The 19,949-nt window shown below is 40.4% G+C and overlaps 6 protein-coding genes across 9 annotated transcripts; 3 read left to right on the forward strand and 3 right to left on the reverse strand.

The window, feature by feature from the left end:
* Nucleotides 1-374: 374 nt before the first annotated feature.
* LOC108147476 (nucleolar protein 12) lies at nt 375-1,383 on the reverse strand. Its single transcript, XM_017274026.2, has 2 exons — nt 1,258-1,383; nt 375-1,194 (listed from the first exon to the last, which is right to left on the reverse strand). The coding sequence occupies exons 1-2, from the start codon at nt 1,317-1,319 to the stop codon at nt 459-461; spliced, it is 798 nt and encodes a 265-aa protein (XP_017129515.1). The 5' UTR covers nt 1,320-1,383; the 3' UTR covers nt 375-458.
* A 243-nt stretch (nt 1,384-1,626) lies between these two features.
* On the reverse strand, nt 1,627-3,745 carry LOC108147554 (membrane-associated tyrosine- and threonine-specific cdc2-inhibitory kinase). Its single transcript, XM_017274140.2, has 4 exons — nt 2,738-3,745; nt 2,532-2,677; nt 2,111-2,475; nt 1,627-2,055 (listed from the first exon to the last, which is right to left on the reverse strand). The coding sequence occupies exons 1-4, from the start codon at nt 3,684-3,686 to the stop codon at nt 1,920-1,922; spliced, it is 1,596 nt and encodes a 531-aa protein (XP_017129629.1). The 5' UTR covers nt 3,687-3,745; the 3' UTR covers nt 1,627-1,919.
* A 233-nt stretch (nt 3,746-3,978) lies between these two features.
* LOC108147384 lies at nt 3,979-8,162 on the forward strand. Its single transcript, XM_017273819.2, has 4 exons — nt 3,979-4,194; nt 4,876-5,314; nt 5,466-7,888; nt 7,947-8,162. The coding sequence occupies exons 2-4, from the start codon at nt 4,921-4,923 to the stop codon at nt 8,079-8,081; spliced, it is 2,952 nt and encodes a 983-aa protein (XP_017129308.1). The 5' UTR covers nt 3,979-4,194; nt 4,876-4,920; the 3' UTR covers nt 8,082-8,162.
* Nucleotides 8,163-8,427: 265 nt separating this feature from the next.
* Nucleotides 8,428-10,240, forward strand: LOC108147501 (transmembrane protein 11 homolog, mitochondrial). The gene is made up of 4 exons (XM_017274069.2): nt 8,428-8,523; nt 8,778-8,926; nt 9,369-9,553; nt 9,623-10,240. The coding sequence occupies exons 1-4, from the start codon at nt 8,501-8,503 to the stop codon at nt 9,785-9,787; spliced, it is 522 nt and encodes a 173-aa protein (XP_017129558.1). The 5' UTR covers nt 8,428-8,500; the 3' UTR covers nt 9,788-10,240.
* A 62-nt stretch (nt 10,241-10,302) lies between these two features.
* Nucleotides 10,303-12,361, forward strand: LOC108147500 (peptidoglycan-recognition protein LD). Of its 4 annotated transcripts, none has more exons than XM_017274067.2 (4): nt 10,303-10,560; nt 10,803-11,096; nt 11,737-11,961; nt 12,017-12,361. In XM_017274067.2, exons 2-4 carry the CDS (start codon nt 10,842-10,844, stop codon nt 12,341-12,343), a joined length of 807 nt encoding a protein of 268 aa, XP_017129556.1. In that variant the 5' UTR covers nt 10,303-10,560; nt 10,803-10,841; the 3' UTR covers nt 12,344-12,361. The 4 variants fall into 4 exon arrangements, with proteins under 4 accessions (XP_017129556.1, XP_017129555.1, XP_017129554.1 ...); XM_017274066.2 differs by having other exon boundaries at nt 11,783-11,961; XM_017274065.2 differs by having other exon boundaries at nt 10,303-11,096; nt 11,783-11,961.
* LOC108147499 (retinaldehyde-binding protein 1) lies at nt 12,357-16,354 on the reverse strand. Its single transcript, XM_017274064.1, has 2 exons — nt 16,142-16,354; nt 12,357-13,642 (listed from the first exon to the last, which is right to left on the reverse strand). The coding sequence occupies exon 2, from the start codon at nt 13,575-13,577 to the stop codon at nt 12,588-12,590; it is 990 nt and encodes a 329-aa protein (XP_017129553.1). The 5' UTR covers nt 13,578-13,642; nt 16,142-16,354; the 3' UTR covers nt 12,357-12,587.
* Between the last annotated feature and the right edge of the window lie 3,595 nt (nt 16,355-19,949).

A 19,949-nucleotide genomic window follows, 5' to 3' on the forward strand; every position in this document is an offset into this window, starting at 1 on the left:
GTATCATTTTGAAAAAATGTTACTCCCCGTAAAAGCAAATTTTCTTAAACTAAACAGCTGCGCATTATGGAAATAAAGAAACCCAATATTTTAATAAGAGCCTAAACTAAAAAGCAAACAAGCTAAATTTGTACATAGAATGCAAGAATAGACCTAGACCCATGAAAATCGAGTGTAATTTTAACGGCGCCCCCCTTTTATTTATAGAGCATAACAGAACAGCGGCAAGTAGCGATATTGCCAATGTTAATAACCCCCAAAAAAAAAAATAAATAAATAAAGCATGTTGGATGGATGTATATGTACTATGAATATGAACGAAAATTATATGCGCAAGCGAGAGAAACTCGACCGGCGTATTAGAAAAATTATTGTACAAGCCAGGAATTTAACAGTTTATTTGATCAACTAGAGTAATAGTAAATAAACCGTAAAACAAACTATGCTAAAAGAAAAATTTAGTCTGCGTTGCGCTTGCGCCTCAGCTCCTTCTTGTTGACCATGCGGCCCTTTCGGTACTTCGACTGTTGGCCCTTTCCAAACTTGAGCTGCTTGCGCTGGTGCTTGGGAACGCTCTTGATGGTGTTGTTCCGATCCCGCTTGGCCTTCTTCATATTGTTCTTCTTGTCCATGCGCTCCTTCTGCTTGAACAGCTTGCTCTGGTGCATCTTCTTCAGGGTTTTGGTTTTCATCAGGCGGTCGAGGTCCTTTTTGCTCTTGATGTCTGGCTGGGATGTGGTGTTGGCTTTTTTAGACTTTGGCTGCTCCTCCTCCTCTTCATCTGGCTTGGATTTGCGCTTGCGGGCATTGGGATCATAGTCCATGCCTGGTATTCTGTTGGGCTCGTCGGCCTCGTCCTCTTCGCTTTGGACCTCCCGCTCCTCCGGCTCGCTTTCTTCTGCCGTATTGGCTCCCAACATATTACGCTTGGCAGCCAGATCATTGGTGGTCAACTCAACGATCTTCACCTGCACCTCGTCGTCTTCGTAAGTCTCCTCCTGCTGCTGCTCCTCCTCCGCCTTGTCTTCCTCGGTGAGCTCCCGCAGTGGCTCAAAGGTCTTCTTCAGGTGGTTGAACCCATCTTTAACCTCCTGCCGGATGCGTTTTCGCTCATTTTTGAGGTTCCTTTCCAGTTCGGCCTTAGCCCGCGATCGTCGTTCGTTTTTTCGCTTTCGAAAGCCGCTGAGGAACTCTCTACGGGATTTGGTTTGAAAATTAGCAGCACATTGGGATTATATATTTTATATCTTTGCTTACATGCGTTTTTTGTTGTCGAAAACAACCTCTGTTTTCTTTTTGGGGGCCCTTTTCCGGGTCATTTTGTAAAGTTTTGGGTTTTTATTTACGTTTTCAACATGTGCGAGTGGCGGCAGTGTTGTAAAACGTTCGACAAAGAGATGCTTAGTGTTCTAGCCTTTTTAATTTCTAGCCATGTTTTTCAAGCCAAAATTTGTATGAATTTTTATTCACTGTACCATTTTTTGTTAGTAAAAAAATTCTTTGTTAGCGTTTTAACATTTGGGAAAAATTTACTTAGATTTTGATAATTCAAAGATTTAAATTAAAAAGTTAATAATTTTTCAATCCAAAAATGTCCATGCCCCAAAAACACACCACTTCATAGCGTAATTTCAATTACTAGTTTTTATTTTTTCAAACTTTTCAAATCGCTTTTCGTATATATATCACATGATTATATGTTCAAGTTCAACAAGTTCTTCTAAAGAAGCATTAACATTACACAATTGTAAGACTACATCTAGGGAACTTCGTACAACTCTACTGTCTAGAACTAAGCTAAATATATTTAACGATATATTCGGTTGCCATATGTATCTGGTATTTGTTCCGTAACTGATATATGTAGATTATTTGTATGATAAATTCATTGAGTTTCCATTTATCGGTGCCCTCCTTACTCACTCGTCGTCAAATTCCACGTCGAACAGTTTTTTGCGTCGGAACGAGGAAGGGTCGAGGACCTTGGGGGAAGACAGGGCGGAGCAGGGACTTTCGAAATCATGAACCTTAACAAACCTGCTCAATGAGTCCACACTGAAAGAATATTGGTTATAAGCTCACCAAAGGTGAAGAGAACAAAGGTACTCACTTCTTTCCCAACAAGTCCATGCGGGATTTTCCTTGATTGGTGTTTAGTGGCGTGGAATTCATTACGATGGGGGTACCATGATTGGACAGCTCCAGTGGATCCTCGCCGACAAGAAAATCTGAGGCGTAACAATCGCGATTGGCAATGGGCGTGGATCCTACCAGCTGGAATTCCACCCGTGGCACTAGAGGCACGCCTTTGGACGAGGGCGAGGAGGGAACAGGATTCATGCTGGGCTGCGAGGGGCCGATGGGCTTACACAGATGCAGGGCCTCAAGGAAATAGAGAAAATAACGGAAGGCTGCCGTTTTCCAATTGCACATTTTTCCCCAGACGGCTCGACGAGATCGCCGAATGCTCCGCGACTGTTTATTGATCAAAGAATTAAAAAGAGTCAAAGGACAGACTAGCGGGCTCTTACCAGCATACTAAGGCTCATTAGCGACTTGCGCTTCTGTTGCAGGCGCTGCAGCTTGGGATGTGAGAGTAGTTGATCTGCTGTTGGTCTCCGAGTGGGATCGGGCATCATCATGGACTTGATCACCGACTGCAGCTCCAGGGATATTTCTGTGATGACAAAAGACATTATTAACTGTTTGCGATCGGGGAAACTCCTTTGCAACTCACTGTTTATGAACTCCTCGGGCAGGATGCCGTTTCTAAGTTGGTGCCACAGTGGCCCATTCGAGGGCAGTTCCATGTAGCATGCCAGCTCCAGCATGGCGATGCCCAGGCTAAAGATATCCGCCGCCTTGGAGAAGTGACCCTGCAGGATCTCCGGAGCCATGTACCTGGAATCGCCCTCGGTGGCATGATGGCTATTGGCCTTGTCCACATCGATGACCAAGCCAAAGTCGGCCAGCTTGCACGTTTCGTCATCCTCGCCGATCAACACATTGTCCAGCTTGATGTCCAGATGGATGAGATTTCGGTCGTGCAGCGATTTCAGGCCCCTCAGCAGATCAAGCAGTATGTGCCAGATGCGCTCCTCGGGTATCCTTTGGCAGCGCAGCAAGTACTGCTCCAGGCTCTCACGGCACAGCTCCATTTGCATGTACAGCCGGTCGTATTGCTCCCATGCGCGTATGAAGCGGATGCAGTTCTCGTGACCGGAGAACTCCTCGTACCGCCGGACCTCCTCCAGTCGCTCTGCGCGGTACTGTTCGCCACGGAACAGCTGCTTGGAGATCTTCACGGCGTAGAGCCGACCGTCAGAACGATCTCGCACCTGAAACACCTCGCCAAAGGATCCCTCGCCCAGTTTGGCCACCCGCTCAAAGCACTGCTCAAAGTGGCTGTTCCCATCGCTCAGTTCTGATGGCACTGGTGAAAGTGGCAGAGTACTCGCGTCCGCACATTCCGATCCCCGGAAGGAGATGGCGTGGGCGACCTGGGAACTGTTGGCGCTGCAGGAGCCCAGCGACTGGCTACGGTTCAGATTGTTGTTGTCCACCGCAATATAGCCGCGCGTCTTGTACTTCGGTGGACGGAAGCGGTTGCTGTTATCGCCATTGCATTGCTTGTGTCTGTGCTTATCGTCGTGCAATTCCGGGAGCGGCAAGCGATGGTTTTCCATTTTTTTATTTTCAATTTGGGTGTCTTTTAATGAGTGTGGCGCAGTGTGACCATATCGCACAATGGGGGAAATCTTGACTCGCGTTGTACAATAAGACGCCGGCTGGCGACCAAAAAACTGCAATTTTCTATCTTTTGATCTTATTAATTATTTAAAAACAATCTTTCAGCTTTAAATACATTAAACTGATTGATCTAAAATACAATATCCGTAATCTAACAAAATACTAAATGAGTGAAAACTAGTGATGCTGAAAGGTTATTTTAAAATAAGGCGCTCAGGTTGCATGCGTTCATATGCGAATGGTAAAAAATAAAGAAGAAAATCGCATGCAGATGAAAGCTTTTTCGTCCAACTTAAAAAAAAGTAAAAAACTAGAAGTTTGCGCATGCTTTTGGAGTAAAAAAGTGCAAGTGCCTTGAAATTAATATCAACGGATAATTTAACATCAAAATACAGTTGTTTTGTTGCAGTTTTCCAAGCTGCTACAAATAAAGACGGAGAGCAGGTATTTATTGTTTTGTGCTTTAATTATTTGTTTGTTTATCTGAGTTTTTAAATTTCGAATGTTTACTCTTCGGGTAGAGTACTGTATTTTGTCTTCTTGTTTACGTTTTTGCACTGCAGCTGCACTGTGGCTCAAAACTCTGAAAATAAACCTTTTCCCAGATAATGTATGTACATATGTACATAATTTTCTAAAAAAAACTTCGGCGAAACGAAAAGACTCTGAATTTTGTGCACAAATTTCGTTCACTGTAAGCAAACGACTCTTAAAACTCTGAATTGGAAACAGTTATAAAGATTTCATATTTAAATCAATTTTTGGGCTTGCGTTCAAAAAATGTTGACTCATGTGCCCCTACATAAAAGCTTAAAACTTAAATCGTCGTTTTTTTTATACGCATTTATGTATATATATGAACCTACATATATTATTCATCTATATATACTGAAGAAGTGGTGTTATTCAAAGTCTTAACCAAAAATGACCAATAGTAATAAATAATGGGGTTTGTGTGTATTTAAACGTTATAATTAAGCTTCGCTTATTGTCAAGAATTAAAATTTAAGTCTGAACTCAATACAGTCGAAAAATGTCTTAAAGATTTTATTTGAACATTGCTTTCTTATTTTGAAAATGTAGGGTTCAATTGACGACTAATTTGTTCATTCATTTTTATTTTAGAAACTCTTTCGAAAAACTTATTAAAGCTATCAATCAGCCTAAGAAATGGACGAAGATGGGAAATTTATTTTGAACCCCGACTGCCTCTTGGAGATAATGAATTACGTGATTACTGATTGCAAGTTGAAAGGCCAAAATGTCGTGCAGTGTTCTTCAAATTATGATGATTTAATCCACTTTGTATTGGCCGATGAAGTCTTTTGGGAGTTGCTCGTAGTTCATCACAAACGACTATACGAAGATCTTGAGATGGCTATTTCCGCCAAAATCATAAAGCTTCTGATAGATATGCGAGTCAACAAGATACCAAGCGAAAATGAACATTGCTGGGGATCCTACCTACGATCTATTAGAGAAAAAAGTCCTTACAATGTGGAATTATCTTTTGAGGATGATAAAGAAAAAAGGGACCATACTTACGTAAACATTAGTATAAAAGGTAAGTCTTGATATAAATTTGGAATATGAATAAATCTATTCTATATCTATCTATATCATATTAACTAACTGCTTTATTTCTGTGATAACTTTAATGGTTAACCTCTTCAGATTTGCTTTTATCAATTAATTTTAAACTCATTTTTTTCGAGGAAACTCAACGCACCTTACAAACACCGAGAAGTTAAAGTTAATAAATGGTAACATTACTACACAAGAGTTAACTTACATCTGCATCTTGAACCAAACCAATTTAAAATTGTTGACCTTTGAAGGCAGTAAAATCCATGGAAGCTTTTCCGATATAGTACCCTTTTGCGAAAATCTTGAGGAGCTGAGAATAAGTTTGATACCAGGAGACGGTGCTGCCCAATATGGATCGCTTGCTAAGTTACCCAACTTAAAAACGTTTGTTCTTTCTGGAATCCAAGAGAGCGGCTCACAATTGCTATTCTTCAATGATTTAAGAAAATGGAGCAGACCTAAAAGTCTTCAACCCTTGACCTTGACCATCGAAGATTGTCTTAGTGATAAACGTCAGCCTATTGCTTTTGCAACATGGGACTCGTTGAGATATATGCACATACATAACTATGAAGTTAATAGTTGGCAGATAACAAAACTAAATGTTTTAGTTAAATTTGAGTACGATCTTTGTGAGCTATCGGAAGACAGTAGTTCAATAGAGGAATCTCTTGCCACAATAACTTTGGGAAAATATGTAAAAGTTAAATTTAGCAGATGTAAGGAAGAACTTGAGGTTAAAATACATCGAGAGTCGGACATCAGCCAAATGGGTTCCTTATCCAAGCTGCCCAATCTAAAACGCTTGGTCATACATCATAAGTGTAACTACTTAGATTATCCTGATACACTTGCAACATTTTTACAGGCAATGGGACCATCTGATTTAAAATTTTGCAAGATAAACTATTCAACAATAGATGAACTAGAGTGCAAGGAACTTTCGAAAATGAAATCAATTCGATATCTAGGCTGTCATCCCTACGATTGGAATTCAACCAAGTTTATAAGTCAATTATCTAACCTACAACACCTACAAATAAATGTCCGCCGCGAAGCGCTTAATGACAATAATTCAGAGCTGGTTCTCAACTTGCTTAATGCATGTCAGGTGCAAGCCTCTATAATGACCGAAGTGTTTCGTGTTACCTTAAAAAGGAATGAAAACAAAATGGAGATACATATATTTTGGAATAGCTTTAGGGCCGATATTCTGGCACCCCTTGCCCAACTTACGGGCGTTAACACCCTCCAGATCTCAGGGTGTCCAAATACTGGATCACTAAACCCATTCTTCCAAGCATTCGCCACCAGTAATTTAAATACAATCGAAGAAATAGATCTCAGCCAAATGGAAAAAATAAGTTTTGACGATATTTCTAAGGTTGCAGGAATTAAAACTTTAACGAAACTTACTTGTTGTCTCTCAGATACTACTGGAATTGAAAAATTGGCAAGCTTGAATAAACTCGAAGATATAGACATTTTCGGAAATGGAAACCTGGCCGCATTATTCATAAAACTGGCTGAGAAGGATTCAATTCAACGTATTCGATATTCCGAAGGACTTGATCCCGAAGAGGTCATAAGAGTTTCCCGAATAAGGTCACTGAAAAAACTAGATTGCTTTTTTACTGACGTGGAAGATGTGCCATCGTTGTCCGACTTAGCTAACTCAAGTATTGAAGAATTGATTGTTAAAGTATCAAAGCCAACCTGTTCCCTGCTGAAATTATTTGAAGCGTTTTCTTCGTGTCGTTCATCTAGGCTGCAGCACCTGGAAGTTACGAACAAAACTCTTGACATCACTGAAATGACAGAAATTTCAAAAATAAAAGGCCTAAAAACATTACGCACAGGATTCTTATGCTTGAAAAGTGCGGCAATTTTAGATCGTTTAGTCAATCTGGAGAATTTAGTTATAAAAAATAATGTTTTGGCACTTAAATCACTACCTATGTTACAGAAATTGCATTTATGTTACCAGATTGGCTTCAGCGAATGTAACAATTTAGTTGAGCTTGAAAAACTGGAATCCTTAAAATGCTCGTTAGCCAAAGAATCGGGTATTGAAGTTTTGGCCAATATAAACAATTTAAAGGAACTATTCATATTAAAAACAAAGGATTCGCTTACTAAACTTTATCGAGCGTTTGCTCTTAGAAGTCAGTCAACGCTAAGAGAACTGCATACACAAATAAGTAGTTCCGATGAGATCCGCGAAATATCGCAAATTAAATCGTTAATAACGCTTAATATTGGCTACAATAGTACATGTGATAACTTATCAGACCTTGGGCAACTTAGCGAACTTAAATCGTTGCATATAGTTAGCTCTGAAAATTCCAGTATAGATACCGATAGCATATTGCTGATTATTAAATTTTGTAAAAATCTCGATTGCGTCACTTTGGAATTTAAAAGAGGACAAAAAGTGGCTGTGAACTTTGTGAGCAAAGTGAACAGCATTTTAAAATCTATAAGGAACATTGGACTTCAGAAACCTTTACAGCTTACTCTAGTTGAATCAACAGTTTTCCCAAAATTCCATGTAAGTTACAATAATAACAATAACAACCTTTCAGACATTAAGATTTTACATTTTGCAGGTTGATGATATCGATGAATCATACTTAAACGTTGTCTATTCCTACAAAACACATGACCCAAATTTAATTGTAGATTTTATGTCGGATGGTGAAGAATCTGACGACTCTGAAACCTATGATATTGACTGGTATTAGATTGTTTAATAAAAAATTTACAATATTATCAAATATTTTGTTTAATAAATAAAGTTAATGTTGTTCGTTCAAACTTCTAAATTTTTTGCTTTTTTTTATCTGAAAAAAAATACATAAAATCCATACCTAAAAGAAATAGTTGAATAGCGAAAATAGTTTTTGAGGTTACTGTTATAATTTAACCAATTTAACAATGACGTTTGTCATTCCTTGAATTTTGAATATCGTAACCGTTAAGGGAATACCCTATTAATTTTTTAGTATATGCCGCCTTGCAAACGTTTTGAATTCGGTATATTGCAAGCGTTGAATGGTATCTTTTGGTATTATTTTTACCGAACTTTGGTATATTTTAACGGTCCAGCTGCGGCCGCACTGAGTTTATTAACAAAATAAAAAACAACAAATTTATTAGCAAAATGGTTAGCAGAAATATAGAAAGGTAAATATTGGTCCGAGAATCGCTAACGCAGGATTACGCAACTAGTCCTATCTGTGGGTGCAGCCGTATCCCAGATTGTGGAGTGCACACCTGTTTTGGTTATGCAATTTACCAGGCGGCTTCGGCTTCTACATTATCTCCGCCGGACAATGGTTTCCCGCGGAGGCTTAATCTTGACCTTAACCTTGAAAGTCCAGATCCAGATAGCCTTGATTAATGGCTTCCATTCACATATTTCTCCTCCTCTTGTGCAGCACGAGTAAAGTGCCCACTTTCCATGTCATCCGCGAGGTTTACGACAGTTCCAATGCCCATGAAAGATTCGAGGCGGAACTGGACAAGGCGCTGGAGGCCAAGGTGGACTTCATCATTATAGAACCACCGCGCCTAGGTGACGAGACTGGTAAGGCCAAGGGGATAAATCTTTTGTAGTGGTTGTATAAATTGTGTTTGCATCCAATGGTTGACGATTTTAAATCGAATTCGATCTGATTTTAAAGTCTTGCTTAGATGTATTCCATATTACTGATTTAAAATTTTAATGATTTACCCAGTGCACTGAAATATATAAGTTTGTTAATAAATTAATAATTAAGCTACTGAAAATGAAACCATTATATATTGGTTATCTCATAACTTTAATTTTGTAAATGGTATAAAATGAATAATGATTTTATAAAATTAATTTAGGCCTAACCATACTAACACATTTAATAAGTTTAGTAATTTATAACTTTTTGACTGTTAATAGGCGTAACTCTTTACTACCCTAAGACCCTTATTCATATAAATATCAATAATATTTTATGATCATTTTAATAATATCACACCTTTAATTTAAACAGGTCGTTGGATCTGGGTGGGTAACTGCCTGCACAAGACAGCCGTGGCCACAGGAGTAATCTCCCTGGTGGCCAGTTTGCTGTGGCGGGATCGCCCCATCATTGCAGCTCCCGCTTGTGCCCTGTCGCTCTTTTGCACAGGACTCTACACTGTCTCCTGGAACTATGATCCTTGTTGTCAATATCAGGTCTTAAATCCTCCTCCGACATCCTCTGGTCTGCAGGTCAATTAACCCATTCGTGTACACTTTTACCAGGTGGAAAACAATGAGACCGTGCTGGAGAAGCTGCCGCTAACAGATGTATCCTCGCCTGTGATCCTGGGCTACTCGCCCAACTCCAAAACCAAATACGTGCACCGCGGTGTATCCTTCCTCTCGGCTGCCCTGTGCGCCTGGCAGATCTGGAGGTCCTACAAGTAAAGAATGCAACAGAACCCCTAAAATGGGCAGCTGCTGGATTGGGCCACTTCCCTGCGGAGGCGTTATACCCTATATATATAGCCAATAAGTTTAGTCTAGGCACCTAAGCGAATGCATTTCTTTTAGATTTTCGAACGATTTTAACTCACTGTCTTGTCTTTCGTGAAATTTTAAAAGTCTCTGTCCAGTGTCCAGTATCCAGTATCCAGTGTCCAGTGTCCTTGTCAGTGTTTCTGTGGCTGCCACTTGGACTGGCAAGCATGCTCATAGCCTATTACGGTTCAAAGGCCTCAGTTAGTCTTAAGGAAGGAGCGTTCCCTGCTCCTGAGCAAGCACTGTAAATTAAGCAAAGCCAACTTCTGTGTATAAAACGAAAACCCATTTATGATTGTTATTAGAGTCTAGTTGAAGATATCAGAAAGCGAAAGGCAAATAAACGCAATGCGAATGTTACTCCAGGCGGCCTTTAAACTTCTTCCTAAGCTAAGAGAACGTAAGAGTGTTTTTTCGCTAAGAGACGGCTTGATGGTGACCAGCTGATGACTTACGGAAATGTTTTGCTTCATGCGGGCTCTCTCCCTTGTTCTCGTTTCAGTCGTTTAATGCATTCTGCTGGCACTGGTTGCCAGCGTCAACTCGTCGATCAAGTGGTGCGTTCCAGTGCGATCCGGTACGGGGCTGACCCACACAACAGTCCACAGCACCACCTTGATGCCGAGGCTGCAGCAAGAGCAGTCTAGCCATGGACTCCAGCCACATAGCCGTGAGAATGGGTAAGTCTGACGACAGATAAGCCATCGCCTCGATAAGATAACCCAAAGGGGTGGGATAAATCAGCTTCTTGGCTGGATACCATCCCAGTTGGTGGCAAGATGCCGATCTATGCTCTGCCATCACTATGCCCACCAAGATCACAGCGGTCTGGACAAAATGTGCCACTTGACCAATCGTCTGCTCACTGTTATCTTGGCTAAGTCACATTATTTGTTTTTTGCTCTATATTTCGCTACGATAGCACGTAGTCCCTCGCCCTCTGGAGCTTCCCAGTCTTCATATGGCAGCTTTGGATCAACCGAAGATATTGTTCACATTCGCATCGACGAGGATTGCGGAGTCAGCGAATCCACTCCCTTGCTGGCGGCTACTCAGAGGTCCAGCAAGTCGCCCCCATCCTCTCCAGCCTTCACCACATCGCCCTCCCCCCGAAGCCGAGTCCTCACAAAAGACTGCCTTAATTGGCAATCTGTGGTGTTTCTGGTCATGTGCGCCTCCGCCTTGGGACTGGCCGCGTATTTACTCTGGCGACAAAGTGAGTTTTCCAGCTGATGGAGGTCCCTCAGCGTGCACGAGTATGTGCTCAATTCGTTTTTGTTGAAATAAATCTGAATTATGTAGCTGTGAGTTATGATAAGCTGACTATGAGTGAGTTTTTGTGGGCCGGCGGAAATGGTCAACGATCAATGTGCATTCGCAGATTGCCTAAAAACTAGCTTTATGAAATATAAGTGATAACAAAAATTTAAAGAATTTTTGTATTTTATTTATTGACTCTAAAATAAATTTAAAAAAATTTTTACATGTAAATTATAAAATAATTTTTAAAATATTTAGAAATTTACAAAACATTTTTGAAAATATGTCTTACACTTTTCAAGAGAGTTTAGAATAATATTAATTTTAATAACATTTTGAGAATATATAAAACTTACAAAACATTTTTGACTTTTTTTTTTTACTTAAAATTAAATAACAAGAATTTTAGTATGTAAATTATAACATAATTTGGAAAATGTTTCAAAAGTTTTGAGAATATATACAATTTTAAGTAGATGACAATTATAAATACAAATTGAAAAAAAAAAACGAATATGATTCGGTTTTATTTTAAGCTTCTAAATACAGATTGGCCTTGTGATTCATTCTTTAATTTCTCGAATTTTGTGTTATAGGTTGACAAAGAAATTAAACGACTGAATCACTTTGCATTGCTTGCAGCCCAAATGTCGGACCTTGGCTATCGGCTCAGTCTCGTCGAGCATGATATATGGTCGGAAATGGATCTGCAGGGTCGGGGAACTCCATTGGATGCGACCAATGTCTTCACCGTGTTGTTCACCCACACGGAGAGCGAGGAATGCCGTGAGGATTGTCCGGAGGTGTTACACAAACTGCAGGTGAGTTAACTGGATTATATATTAGCTTTAAGAAAAAACCTATTCAATTTCGAAGAGCTCCCTTTTGGAGGAACTGCCCTACAATTTTCTGATCACCGGCGACTGTCAGGCCTATAAGATATATGGATGGGAGTATCAGAGCCACTTCTCAAAGGATCTGCCGGGAAGTAGTTACCTAGTAATTGCCTTTGTGGGCAACTTTGACCGCACTTCGCCCAGTGATTGCCAACTGAAGGCGGCTCAGGCTCTGATCCTGGAATCCCTGAAACGCAAGAAGCTGCAACCGGATTACGAACTACTCGTGGTGGGCAACCATGCGGAGGCACTGCAGCGGGAGCTCCAGCACTGGCCACGCTATGCCAGCCACCGCAGGATCAATTGAATGAAAGCACGGGTTCCAAATTATTCCTCTCGTTTATTGTACGCCAAACACACAAACAGTATACAAAGAAGCGCAGGATGAGTAAAGCGGGCGCCACCGAAAAGCGAAGCGGGGATCCCCCGGATCGGCTCTGGCCAGGATCCGGATCGGGGGACCGGCAAAGCGATGCGCATGGGACTGATTAACAGGAGATAATGCCTAGGACTAAGGTCTTACAACTACAACTAGAGCTGGGTCGCACTGGCTAGTCGAACTCCAGCTTCCGAAAGCTGCCCTCGATGGACTCGATTTGAGAAACGAAGTTGGGGCCGCCGTTGGAGGCCTTCTCCGCATTGAAACTGCTTCTTCGCTGGATGCCACGATCGGAGAGCAGGACGATCTTGTCCAGGCCGAGGATCAGGTCCCGCTTGGCCGACAGCTCCTGTTTCCACAGCTCGATCATCTCGCGCATGGGCATGGTGCCGCCCATCTCCAGCGGCAGACAGCCCTGGTCCACGGCCTTCATCAGCTCCTTTTCGCTGCCGTAGATGATCAGGCGCTGCTTCATCTTGGAACTGACCCGATTCTTCACGAAGTCGATCAGCCACTTGAGCGTGGAGGGCACGTTGATGAGGTGGATCTCCTTGTGGCGCATGGGCAGCGACTGTTCGCCCCACTTGAAGATGCGGGCGAACTCCGTGGGATTCCAGTTGGTCACGTGCGCCGTCGAGACGCCGGCAAAGTCACCCACATGGGTCAGGCCCGTGATCTGGGTCTCCTGGTCCTCCATCAGGCACTCGTACGTGAGGAAGTGCGCCTTGGCCTGGTCGCAGCTGGTGTGGATTTTCGGATTGAGCCCCTTCGCATTGATGACCACCACCCGGCGACCGTGCTTGTCCCGCTGCGGCACCGCAAAGATGTACCCCTGGTCGATGAGGTCGCCCAGCCGCGGCTCAAGATAGTCCAGCTGGGTGCTCATGTGCGGGAATGTGCGTCGAATGTTCAGATACTTGAGCAGCGTCTGCTCCGCCATGGGAATACTGAACTTCTTGGCCCGCAGGAAGCGCAGCAGGAAGGTGTCGTCGCCGCGCACATTCTGCAGATCCTCGTTCTTGGCCACCCAGTTACGCAGCTGCTCCAGACTCTGCTCCCGGGTGCACCGATCCTCGCGCAGCTCCCGTTTGGCGATCTTCAGCAGCGCCTCTGGCAGGGATGTGCTCTCTCCCTGATCCTGCACCATCTTCGTCTCCTTCATCACTTGCTAGTCTCTGCTATGTGGTGAATACTCTGCGGTCAAGCAAACAGCATGGATTGCGGCCACTACAAAGAAAAGATACGAAGTGAACTGATCAGCACGGGACTTTCCATAAGCGAATGGTATGATTAATACTAAGTTCACCAAAAGATATGGTTGATCAAGTGCCTTAAAATATATTTAAACATGAATTGCTTAGTAATTATTTCTTTAAATGCTCCTTTATACAATTTGTTGTCGAAGTTTTAAACAAAATTCGATATGTATAGCTTATTTCCCTTTTTGCACAGAAAGTATTTAATTTGCTACTATTTTAAAATAAATAAAATTAACATTGTCCCAACATATAGTGTTTAAACTTAAACTTCCTAAAGATATGGTTTATCAAGTTCTTACAAATATATTTAAACACAAATTGTTTAGTAATTAATTTTTATAACGCTCTCTTACACAATTTGTTTTGTTGTTTTGAACTAAACGCCCTTTGCTCAGAAATTATTTAAAGTAATATTATGTATTTTAAAATAAATGAAAATTAGATTTTTAAAAATATTGTTTAACAAGTGCTTCAAAATATATTTAAACAAGAGATGTTCAGTTTAGTTTTTTAAGACTCTTTTATTCAGTGTTTTGTTTATGTTTTTATCTTAGCTTGCACAGAAAACATAAAAAGTAAAATTATACATTTGTAGTTAAGTAAAATGGATAAGATCCCATATAATTGTTTAAATACTAGAAAATAACAAAGAAAAAAATAAATAAGCAAGTAAGCAAGCAATTCAAAAAGTTTTCATACATATTTTGTAAAATTACTAAGGTTGAAAGATATCTTTTCCCACCTACCTTCTATCGTCAAGAAATAAAATATTGATTTACAATTCTTCATATTATGTATGAGATTTACAAATGGTCTTCCCATCGAAATTAGTTCAAGGTCTCAGCGATCTCAAGGCAATCGCCACCGGATCACGGATGGCCTGTAATTTGCAAATATTTGCTAATTAAAACTCACAAGAAACGCGTATTTGTTAAAACAACCGACCAAATGCAAATGGACAATACATTTTCAACGAACTCGCCAGCGACGAAATGAAAAAATGTATAATTTATTCACTTCTTTGTTGTATGTGAGACCCATAAACCGCCGCATAGCATTATGGCCACATATAAAATATGGCAAAAAGTCCAAAAAAAAAGCGAAACCTCAAAGGGGAATTGGTTCAAGTTCAAAACTGTTTACCGAAAGCGGGTCAAAAACTGGGTATTGAAGGTATAACAAAATGCGGTTAATAATTAGCCAGTACAAGAAAGAGTTTCACTGTTTGCCCGATTCCGAGCTCATTGCATAATCTCAGAGGGAGGAAAAATGAAGAAAGCGGCTGAACAATGCCCCCTGTTTTGGATTCAACTTGTTTGACTTGGCCGGATAAACAAAGTGCGATTATGGGATGCACTAACATGCTCAGCTTTATCCCAATATTTGCACACAATTTGTGATCCGTGATCTGTGAGCTGTGTGAGCTACGGCTCGAATTGATTGTTTAACTGCCGCTGGGCCCTTTGTCTTTCGCTGTTGAGGCCCTCGCATAATCAAAATCCGTTTTCCCATGACTCCGACCGACATCGACCCATTTGCATATGACTTCGATTCGTTGCGAACTGTGTACCATTTAATTGATTTCTTTTTGGTTAAAAATTTGCATTCGCTTTCGGTTTCGAATATGCGTCGGTTTTTCAATTTTCGTTTTGTCGGTTTTCCCCCATCTGGAAATGCGATTTCAAAATGTCATTGGGCAATGCGCCCGTTGGAACCCTCTCGCCATCTCTCTCACGCGCCATCTACCCCTCTCTTTCACCTGAGGTTTCAACATGTTTATTAGGAGCTCGTTGTGGCTTGCGTGGCTTTTGTGTGGCTAACTGGCCAATAATGCAACAGGCGGTGCAATAGTGGCTCATTTGGCAATGCCACAGCCTCATGTTCTCTTGGCTGATTGATTTTTAAGAAGCTAGAAAAGTTGATTATTTCAGTACTCCGTAGGTGTAAGTCAATTTAATATTAAAGGTTAATTGGGTTTCAAGTTATCGTGCAGTTTTTGATTGCTTTTTGATTGATACATATGTGTATGAAAAACTAATTTTATTTTGCGCTAGAGTGGTAATTTTCATTCTTCACGTTTTCCAATTTCCTTTAAGATTTTTATCTATGGTCAAGTCAAAAAAAAAGACACAAATCTTGAGGTTTGTTTACCGCTTTAGTTTGAAACCACTCTAGAAAAACTAGTTGCATTAATTTCTTAAACCACACCAAATTATATTTTTTAATTCTAGATCCTTTAAGAAATCTCATAATATTAGTTGTTTTATTTTGTTTGAACTCTTTTAAAAATATTAATGAATTTATTTTGAATGAAAAATTATTGTAATCTCAAGTAATGTTATCATTTAGCTTTGTTTTTTTTAATTATTTGGTTAACTGCAACATGGAGCATATTTTGATATATATTTTTTTTTAGGGACTATTGAATCCCCAAACTTATCACAATCACACACACTTTGGCACTTACACCTTCTTTCAGAATCCTTTTATTTCGATAGCACGTCACACGCTGCGTATGAGCAATGTCAAACGCCCGTTTTGCAATCCTTGATTTTGGGTCTTGAGCTACGACTAATTTATCCTCGAGTTGGCAATGTCAAACGATATTCGAGAGACGACGCGCCGATTGAAAAAAGTACGTCCAAACAACGCGGGGTCCAAACAACGAATGACGCTGGCTGGAGAGGCCTCTCATCTAGCAAAACAACGAAAGGCGAGGAGAAACGAAAATTGTTAAAGAAATTAACTGGATTATATAATGCCCACACAGACACATGAACACCATATAAACAGCAAAGCCGAGTGCCTGTGCGGGATTCGAATGCAATCTGATCGGTTTGTTCGGTTGGTAAATGCGGCTGCTGCATGGAGTGAACAAGTTTTTGGCCAGCCGAAACTGAAAGTACGAAGTACACGAACCTTTTGGCCACATTTTGAGGAGAGGAGAGCCATAGTCAGAGCTATAGCCTGATCCCAGCCATCAAAGATAGCCATAAAGTATTAAAGAGTTGCTGTTGTTAAGCAATGGCAGTCAGTCTGTCAGTCAGTTGGTCACTTGGCCAGTGGCTGTAAATCAGGTTCGCTGGCAGTTCATTTTCGACTTTTCGCCCCAGCACTTACACATTATTTTTATTTTTTTTTGCCTTTTCATGCCCATTTCACTTATTAGGCTTATTGAAAACCATTGCTCACGGGGGGACTGAGACAAAATTTGCATTTTCATGGCCCGACTCCAGGTGGCAGTGAAGTGAGTGAGTGTGCTCGAATGGTCGGTCGCCAACCTTGAAAATGCAATCCACCGATGCGATGGTAATGATGCTGTCGCCTTTGCTAATAGCCAAACACCTAATGATCACCCGGCGTATACGTCATCCGATGGTGATACTTGCCCAGCTCTAGCTCTCCAGTTTCAATTCGAATTGCGACTGCAGTTTACGGCTGGGAAATGCGTTGGCCCTTTAGACTCTTTGTGCTCTTTGGACCCAGGGCCATGGCGTGGGCTTGGGTATTTGGGCATTTGGGTATTTCGGTATTTGGACATTTCGCAACCCGACGAAGGGCGTAGGTCCAATGATCGTATGCATGCTAATCTAATGATTCGTTTCCGTTCGCCCGTGGGCAGGGAGCAATCATGGGGGGATTGGATAGGAGTGCTAAACTTGTCATGATACTGCAGTGTGAAAATGCCTTTGTTCGATGATAATTAATGTTGATCTTGTTATGAGCCCTGTCTCAATGACAATTTGGTTAATTGATAGCTGAACGGAGGCCATTCGAGAGTGTAGTCCCTTTGTAACCTCGATGGCATACCAGGAAAACAATTTTAAAGCGGCCTTTAAAACTTAAGAAAACTCACAGAAAGCTATAATTTTTACTTTTCTTCGAAACAATTTGTATTTTTATTTGTTATAGCAAAACTAAAGCGCTATAAAGTAACAAACCTCAGTTATCATTCTACTTACTTACAAGCATAAATTAATCCCTGTAATAAGTTTATATACTGCCCTAAATTTAAGACACATTTTTCTAAATTCTATACTTTAGAAATAAACTCCATTAATTTTAGAACAAATTTTACATAGAATTTATGGTGCGGTGCCATTAATGACAAAAATAGGTTTTGAGTGTAGGATCATTAGACTATATATATATAATTTGTGGCTAAAATGTCAGACATTTTAATCATCGGTATTGGTTAAATCTATTTGCGAAACAGTAATCCATATTTCATAATATAACTTGTTTTAGATGATCTTATGTTACGATTAAGTGTAATTCTTACTCAATACTATTAATAAGCAATTAAAACCAAAATGTTTTCGAGGTACATATGTTTTAAGAAAAACCTAAGACCTAAGACTTAATTACATTTACTAAGTTGAATTCCATATGTAATATATATATTTAATTATGGAAACCCCGGGCTCGTAGCTGAAAGGTTATTGAGTCAATTAATTTCAACTTAAATTGCCTTTATCCTGTGTGGTGAGACTTCCGTGTCTGCCTTACGACCCGGTTATTCCCCCGATTGCACCCATAACCTTCGCCATTGTCCCTGACCAGAGCCAACGGATTGACCTACTCCACCAAAGCAGCCACATTTTAAACACATCTGTTATGTTGGTAATAACCGTTCGCACTCGCTTCGCCAAGTGCTTGGTGCTTGGTGTAATGTGCTCACTCATCGCTGGCACGATTTTAATTTCCGACTCTTTTTACATTTATTTTCATTTTTCGTTTTCGTTTCGTTTTCCTTTTGGTTTTTGAAACCTGGCTTGCCGCATAACGAGTTTACGGCTAAGATGCTCCAACAGACCGACATCGAAAACGACAACGACAACGACAACCCGTCCAATTGCTCCACATCCACATCCACATCAGCTGGTAGCCTGGCCATAAAGATGCCGCCGCCTCTCAATGCGAACAGTAATAATAATTTTTAATAAACACATTACATGGCGCAAAGCAGACGAAACAATTCGCAATTTCTGTGAATCGGAGGGGGGTACCATAACTTTAGGTTGGGTAAATCACAAATGGCTGGAAGGGGGGGGAAAAACACTTTTCGAAACACACAGTCGAACACATGACTGCCCACAGATTTTACGGAGCTTTTGTGATTTTGGTCTTGGCCATAATTAACAGCGACGAAAATCAGCGACATGGCTTAATTACGATTTCGTAAATAACCCTAGCATCCATCCACATCAACCATCGATACATTCTCTTTCTGGCTGCTGGCTATACGCAAATCTTTCTTGATCCACCGCAAACGGGCGTACCATTGCATACCATTTTTGGTGATTTACAGAACATAATTTATCATCTTAGCCGTTTTAGGGCATCGGTGAGGGGGCTGAATGAGAGCCGAAACCTCTTTGCCCAATACGCAGTAAACATATTGTTGATACTGGCGCAGTTGGCACGAGCACCTGCCCAAGGCAAATAACTTCTTGGCTTACTTGTAGTCACCAAATTGCGTCAATGACTTTAATTATAATTGCACAAGACAATGTCGCTGCTCTTGTCACAGTCCATTGTCATAAACACTAGGTAGCCATAATTGCCGTAAACTGGCCAACTGGGCTGTTCTGGCCAATTTTTGCCTAGCCAAATGCTAACCTAATACTATGCAAAATAATTGCCGTAGACTGGCCAACTGGGCTGTTTTCGCCAATTTTTACCTAACTGGGTGCGCTTAGACTGGAATTTACCTACAAATATCGTGTTTCCGTTTTGTTTTCTTTATACAAACGAGCAAAAGTTCAATGGACAATAACCGAAAAAGTTTAAATTTGAGGCTATTGTTTAAACAAGATAACTTAACTTGGATATATCAACTAAATATTTTAGAATGATCGTACTTTAAGAGAAAACATGTAGAAAAAATATAAATAATATAAACACAAGTTGTTATTTGAAGCTGTTTAACTATAAGTTTAAACATATTAAATATTAAAACTGTTTGATAATACGAATTAATTGGGTTTTTAAATCAAGTTTTTGGTAGTTCCTTATACATAAAATTGTACATGAAAGCCAACACTACGTAAGAGCGATTTACTTTGAATTTTATTTTTTAGTTACAAATAAATAAACAATTTTAGAAAGAAAAGAAGGTGCGATCGGAGATTTTGAAAGTCCGCGCGCCAAGAAAAAACAGGGTAAAGATAAACATCGCTGTTATTAACATTAATTTATGGGTGGCAACATTTTAACAGGTGGATTGTATGTTGACAGATAACAGAAGATCAAAATAACAAAATCTGATCAAA

The sequence above is a fragment of the Drosophila elegans genome, unplaced genomic scaffold (assembly GCF_018152505.1).
Source record: "Drosophila elegans isolate 14027-0461.03 unplaced genomic scaffold, ASM1815250v1 contig_208, whole genome shotgun sequence".
Taxonomy (NCBI): domain Eukaryota; kingdom Metazoa; phylum Arthropoda; class Insecta; order Diptera; family Drosophilidae; genus Drosophila; species Drosophila elegans.